This window comes from Sphaerodactylus townsendi, linkage group LG02 (assembly GCF_021028975.2).
Source record: "Sphaerodactylus townsendi isolate TG3544 linkage group LG02, MPM_Stown_v2.3, whole genome shotgun sequence".
Taxonomy (NCBI): Eukaryota; Metazoa; Chordata; class Lepidosauria; order Squamata; family Sphaerodactylidae; genus Sphaerodactylus; species Sphaerodactylus townsendi.
Window position 1 is genome coordinate 153,387,900 of NC_059426.1, and position 6,560 is coordinate 153,394,459.

The following is a 6,560-nucleotide window of genomic DNA, read 5'->3' on the forward strand; positions in this document are numbered from 1 at the left end:
AAGCCAAGTCAAAACTCCTCTTATGCTTATATTGGTTAACCATTATTGGTTATGTGCAAATATACAGGTTGTATGTCACTATGATATCAGAATTTTTAAAACTGTCTAAACTGTATTTTAACTGTGGGCACGCTTTGGAGCATGAGCTCATGTCCTACTGAATTGCTTTCTTTATAGGAAATAAACCTTCTACATTTTTCCTGCCGAGGTGTCACTTCATTCCTGCTACCAGGCAGATAACACTAAACAGTTCCACAAGGCCAACAGTTGAGGGCAGCATCAGCTTAAAACCAATCACCCTTCCCTGCTGGATCTTATTGGAGTGCTTTTCCTGCATTGGCACCTCCTCCATCCATAGGAAATGTGGAGTCTCTAGGAGTCTGAAAATGTGGAGTCTCTGGGAGACTGAAAAATTGTTGGGGCACCATTTTTAAATACTAAATAACTGGTTCCAATTCATACTGAAGTTAGTTTTAAAGATTTTGCGTGTGTATATTGTTGTTCACCACCCTCAGTCTATTTTCATTGGGAAAGAGTTAGATATTAAATAATCCCCATATGTATCAGAAATGAAAGCTAGACCTCCTTCAGGATCCCAGTTGGTCAAACTATTGCCTCTCTTTCGCAGAAGCCTAAATATGAAGAACCTGGAGCCAAGTTCAATGCTATTTCCCATGGAACAGTAGTTGTTTAGCCTTCCTGTGCTGTTCCCCAAGCAAAACTATTTCTGGTGCCCTGTGCCCGGCCAGAACAGAGTGGGAGAGTCACAAGCAAGGTTTAACAGTTCAAATAAAAGGTTTAATATTTAGAAGAATGGAGGATCCTAACTCTTCCCAGGGTTTGTCTAAAATAAAGTACTTGCTTGACTGGACAATAGAAGCTGTAGACTTTTGTTCTTTCTTTGACTGCTTCCAGGAAAGTCCACTTCTTTAAGTTCCTTGAGAGTTTATCTGGCAACTATTCTCTGTAAACCTCAATGTTGTGCTCTCTGTACACCTCTGATGTGGCAAAATACTGCTGCCTCCTAACTCCTTGGGCACCTGTACTGAACCGAACAGAGTTAAGCAGGGGCATTGCTGGGAGATAACAGAAAGACTGCCTTTTGGGAAACTTCTTAAAGGGACAGGGGCTAACTAAAATTCCCTCCCTTTGGAGACTATACAGAGGACTAAACCCATGCTACCTATGGGAAACTTGTACTTAACAATGGAAATAATAAAGGCTTCTGTGGGGGCATGATACTTCCCATAAACAGAGTACTGTTAGAAAAATATACAAAAAATGATTAGTATTCTCATTAAAGTTATCACAGAAAAATGGTGTACTTTTATTCATATAAATTGAGGGTCAACTTGACCAGTCTTTCTGCTTAGGTTCAATCAGCAAGATTTAAGCAGCATCACAAATGCAAACATTTAAAACCTATTTTTCCAGATGTTATGAATGTCATTTGTGCTATGACTATTTATGAACTCAAAACAACAACAAAATGATGCTTAAGTTGCACATCAGCTCCAAGCAAGAAAGAAAAGATTAAATTGGCAGACACAGGTCTCAAACTTGCTTGCATTAAGATTTTTAAAAAATATCGTTGATTTCAGTGGAAAAGTTAAGTATGTGCTCAAAATCCTCTGGCCACAATACTGCCATTGAAATAAAATGCATATCCATGGCTGAAATGTCACCTAATATTTCTACAGATAACAAAAAAATAGCTTTTGTTTCGCTGGATGACACAAATATACCACACACTATTAAATATAAGCAAATTTAATTGTACATAAACTTTAAAATCAGTCATTCATTATTTCCATGTAACTTCTTCCCCAGGTTTCAATTCCCTGTGAAAAGAAAATAAAGGATCACAAAGTTAGAAAAATGTTCTTCTTTCAGGATTGCAGCCTCTACTCGTGAAAGGGATTTCCTTCAGCAGAGCAAGACATCCAACTCACTTCCCAGTGAAACCCCAAATTCCTTCTGAAATGATGCTCCTGGGAGCGACACGTCTACTGTGGCAGGACGAGAGGAACAAACAAAACCATTCCCCTTCCATCAGTAGAGATTTCCACTGGACCAATCCGCAGTTTATATATGTGCATGTGTGTGTATCCTCCATATATACACCCAATCCACCAGAATTATATATATTCTACATATAAGAAAGTAGGCGTTCTTTATCTCAAATATAGCTGCAAATAGAATTGTTCGTTCAGGTAAGGGACTATCCCAGCTTACTAACCTTTGAAACAATTTGCTCTTGTTTCTGAAAGCTGACAGCTTCTCGTCTTCCCTCTTGTCAAAGTACCATCCCACCACAAAGCCTAAGGGGACCAATGAATAACCCCAGTATTCTCGTATAAAGTTCAGGACGTTCACCATAATTACTAGGAGAGAAGAGGACCAGAGAAATAATACATATTGTAAAGGCTGCCTCAAACAAAGCGTTTACACATGCACCAAAAGATTTAGTTGCTTGTATTTTTCAAACACATTAAGCAGTTTTAGGGCTCCAAGCTGGGCAGCAGCATTTCCTGCTTCCAGTGCGGTTGGCTCTGGCTCGCCAGTGTTTATATTTGGGCATACCAGCTGTGTGGGGAATCACTTGTTACTGCTTGCTGAAGAACCAGATGTGTTCCCCTTCCCACCCCCCCCACCCCCCCGCTGCTGTCAGTGGCTCTTAGTGGGATTTAGTCCCCAGACTTCTTTTGGGAAAGAGTTGGTGCCCCAGAAAATTGTTAAGGGCTACATTGACCACAGACCATAATTTGCCCAGCTCTGGAGTAGAATCTTCTGCAATCATAAAGCTTTTTCCAAAACTGATCTTACAAGCATAGGTCCCACCAAACAACACTGGACTTTCTTCCAAATTAACTGATTTTCACAGTTTTCAATAAGGCATCTGGTAAGCTAAAGCCTGGTAAACTATCTGCGAGGCTTACGCTATTGAAGGCTGCGGAGGAAATGTACCCTGTAGTGTAAAGATTCCTAGCACTGTTGTGCCTGTCAGCTCTTTCAGAATGAAAGGACAGTCAGGGGGAATCGCCACAGAACAGCTGGTATGGGGCAGGGCACAACCAGTCACAAAATGACATCCATTAAGCCTAAGACTTATCTCAATATGTAGAGACGTTTCAAGAAAAAAAATCTCCCTAGGATGGAGGCAGTTGTATTTCAGTGGCTACCTTCTGTACAAATTAAGCAGATGCCTCTCGCTCTCCTCTACGCACATCCTATTCTATGCTCACCTGGATCGTGGGCCCCCCTCTGCTGTTTGTCATTTTTATTATTTACCACCCAGTCAGTTATTGTATCTCCCCGGTTCTGTATGATTTTTATTTGACTTTGAAATTTAATCTTGGGAAGGGGAAGGGGGGTGTTGTGCTGTTTTATTAAGAATCATCATGATGTTTTAGATGTAACTAAGGGTATTTATAATTCTGGTTTTTGGCAGTTTTAAATTACATGTATTATATTTATTTTGTGAGCCTCCCTAAATGCCTCCCATCCCATGCCCTGCTATTCAGATGGAGGGCAGGACACAAGTGTAAATTACAAATAAATAACCCTGCTCCCGTGAGGAGAAAGGAAAGCCAGTACTGGCTTTTGCTTTAGGAAAGAACTGCTTTGTAGGAAAGAAGCAATGGGTACCCTAAGCATATTTTTGGATACCACATCAGAGATTCCTATTCTGGCAGCGATCCATCCAGACACAAGCATCACTCCGTTTCTCATGAATAGGTACCCTGATGCTCTCAGCCATTTTCTGTCCCACTGAGATGTTAACAGAAGGATCTTTAATCTTCACACTCCCATCACAAATAAAATGGTAAGGAGTAGCTGAGATGCCTGTTCACATTGCAAGAGGAAGATTAAGGAAGGAGCTCCTTGTGTAAGTTTGTGAATGGATGCAAACCTTCCTCTGCTCCTGTTCCCATGGCAGTCTGAAATGCCTTCCAAAATGCTGCTCTTGAAGGATGGAAGATCCTTCACACACCCTGAAGCAGCACAAGGGGCCAGTGGGAGAAACCACTGCTGTGAAAACCAGGAATCAGCAAAAATAACCCTTCCTCTTCCTTTGCATGAATCAGTCTTTTCTACAGGATCTAACCCAATGAGTGCAGCTAATGTTCCTGGTCAGGTCTAACAGGTGAAAATTACAACCCCTTTCAACATTAGTTGCCAAACAGTACATTATTCACTATCAGAGTGAATACATGGGTGCACACAGTGAATTCAGTGGGATTTATTTCTGAGGTAACAGTTTGGGGTTGGCTACTACACATTAAAAATCCTGCATAGAAAACAATCTGTGGGAGAACCTCTGTCAGATGTCTACAAATAGTTCAAAATCATGTCAACTATATTATGCACTGTTACCTTAGAAGGATGCTTTTTCAATACTCTCTGTTGAAGAAGTCACTATGACCTCCTTTGTAATGCCAATTGAAATAGGTTTATACTGTACACCTTAATAAGAGAGCTACTTTCTGTTCATACTCAGAAGATGATCAGGTTACACACTTACTAGCAATGTTTTAAGAAACAGGCAAATTTTCTCTAAACCACATTGCTATGACATGGATCAAAAAAGTGCAGCAACATCTAAAATATTTCTGTTATCAGATGTTTGGACAAATAGTAAAATATTCTTTCTACAAAGTTACAGGGCTACAGTGAATTCAGGTTGATATTTTAACTATCCAAAATCTTAAAAACATAATTGAATTCAGGGGCAACAGCAAGGAAACGATAACCTGCAAAGTATTAATGACTGTCTTCTAAAAGTTTGTATAACAAATAAATACAAGCCAAAAAGATATCAGTTTCATGTCTGACACATACCAGGTGTTGTAGGCTGGATGTTGTAAAGCAAATTTATATCAGCTAAACAGCAAAACAAAACAGATAAGTGTTAGGAAGGAGAGGAAGATAATGACTGGACATGAATTAGTTACCCCAGAATATTTTTGCCACGGCTTTGGACTCACAATCAAAGTGCTTAAAGAATGCCAGTAAGATACATTTTCTCTCCTCCCTGCTTTAAAACAAAAAGAGAATTCTAGTCTAAAATACAGTTCCTATATTATGTACACTTGTTCCCTACAACTCTATGGAATGTATGTGGTGAATAATATTTACAGTACAAACTTTTAAGTCAACTCTGATGCAGAGAACACAACTAACTTCCAATACAGAGAACACGACTAGCACATATTTAATGCCAACAACCTGCTGAACATTGTATTGAGAAGCTTCTTGGTCCTTACAAACAACTCACACAGTCTGACCCTATGCAGGATTAGAGGCTTCTAATGCGGCATAGGATTACAATATTTATAAATGAATAGAAAAGTAAGAGCTGGAGATAAAGCAAGTCTATAGCACAATGTTGGATGCCAAATGATTTATACAGAACACTGTAATTTTATATATTTTAATGATGTTGATATTTTAATTTTATTGTTATATTGTTTTGCAATATTTGTTGTTCACCGCCCAGAGCCCTTAGGGGATGGGGCGGTTTATAAATACAATAATAAATAAATAAACTATAAAAACAAGATTTTATTCTAATGCTAACCTTTGTATCTTAAATTCCACATCATCAGATGCATGTAATGACTTGGTGAGGTCTACATCTTACATGTGACAACATGGGCTCTAGTCCACAAAAGTTTATGCTACAGGAGCAGTTGTGCCACAAGAGTCCCATTTATAAGGGTACATAATAGTACTTAGAAAACATAGGGTTTAGACTTTAGACAATGGGATCTGTGGGATGGGCTCACTGTACATCCATTTGAGATACAGAATATCACAGGTTCAATCCCATGCATTTCCAGTAGAAAGAGCCAGACAGCAGGCTACGGAAAGTCCTCTACCTGAAACACTGAAGAGCCGCTGCCGACCAGAGCAGGCAATACTGCTCTTGACAGACGGGTGGTTTGACTGAGAAGGCAGCTTCACATAACCGATTTATAGAAACTAAACGTGAGCCAACGGTTAAAAGGGGCCTCCATATTTAAAAATAGCACCCCTTGGGCCCCTTCCGCACATGCAGAATAATGCACTTTCAATGCACTTTGCAGCTTTGTGGAATAGCAAAATCCACTTGCAAACAATTGTGAAAATGCATTATTCTGCATGTACGGAAGGGGCCTCAGAAAATCTGCCGCTAAAGAGGATTTATGAGCTTCCTGGGGCACCTAACCGGCTAACGGGAAGCATAAATCTGGTTTAGTTGCACAAGTTGAACATGTAACCGGATCCAGCATAATTCATAGGACTGCATGTATTAAAAACCTTTACTTAAAAAAATCCCTACCTATATTGCTTTTTTCTTCACCGTAACCCCACACCGATTTTGTTTACCCTCTTCTCCTTCAACCACCTTTCCTTATCCGTCAAGGCCTACAGGTTCACCCGCAACCGGAAGCGGCCCATTACCGCCCCCCCAAACGTCGAGGCGTTTAAGGGCTGCTTTAAGTCGGGAGGAACCATTAAAGAAAGAGAGCGGGGGGGTGCGAAAGAACCAACACTTCTTTTAGTTTTCTTCTGCC

The 6,560-nt window shown here is 40.0% G+C and overlaps 1 protein-coding gene across 2 annotated transcripts; it reads right to left on the minus strand.

Annotated features, from left to right (window-relative positions):
• Window positions 1-1,754: 1,754 nt before the first annotated feature.
• Window positions 1,755-6,481, minus strand: NDUFB1 (NADH:ubiquinone oxidoreductase subunit B1). 2 transcript variants are annotated; one of them, XM_048485224.1, is made up of 4 exons: window positions 6,326-6,481; window positions 4,843-4,884; window positions 2,240-2,384; window positions 1,755-1,841 (listed from the first exon to the last, which is right to left on the minus strand). In XM_048485224.1, exons 3-4 carry the CDS (start codon window positions 2,377-2,379, stop codon window positions 1,805-1,807), a joined length of 177 nt encoding a protein of 58 aa, XP_048341181.1. In that variant the 5' UTR covers window positions 2,380-2,384; window positions 4,843-4,884; window positions 6,326-6,481; the 3' UTR covers window positions 1,755-1,804. The 2 variants fall into 2 exon arrangements, with proteins under 2 accessions (XP_048341181.1, XP_048341183.1); XM_048485226.1 differs by having other exon boundaries at window positions 6,373-6,445.
• Window positions 6,482-6,560: the final 79 nt, after the last annotated feature.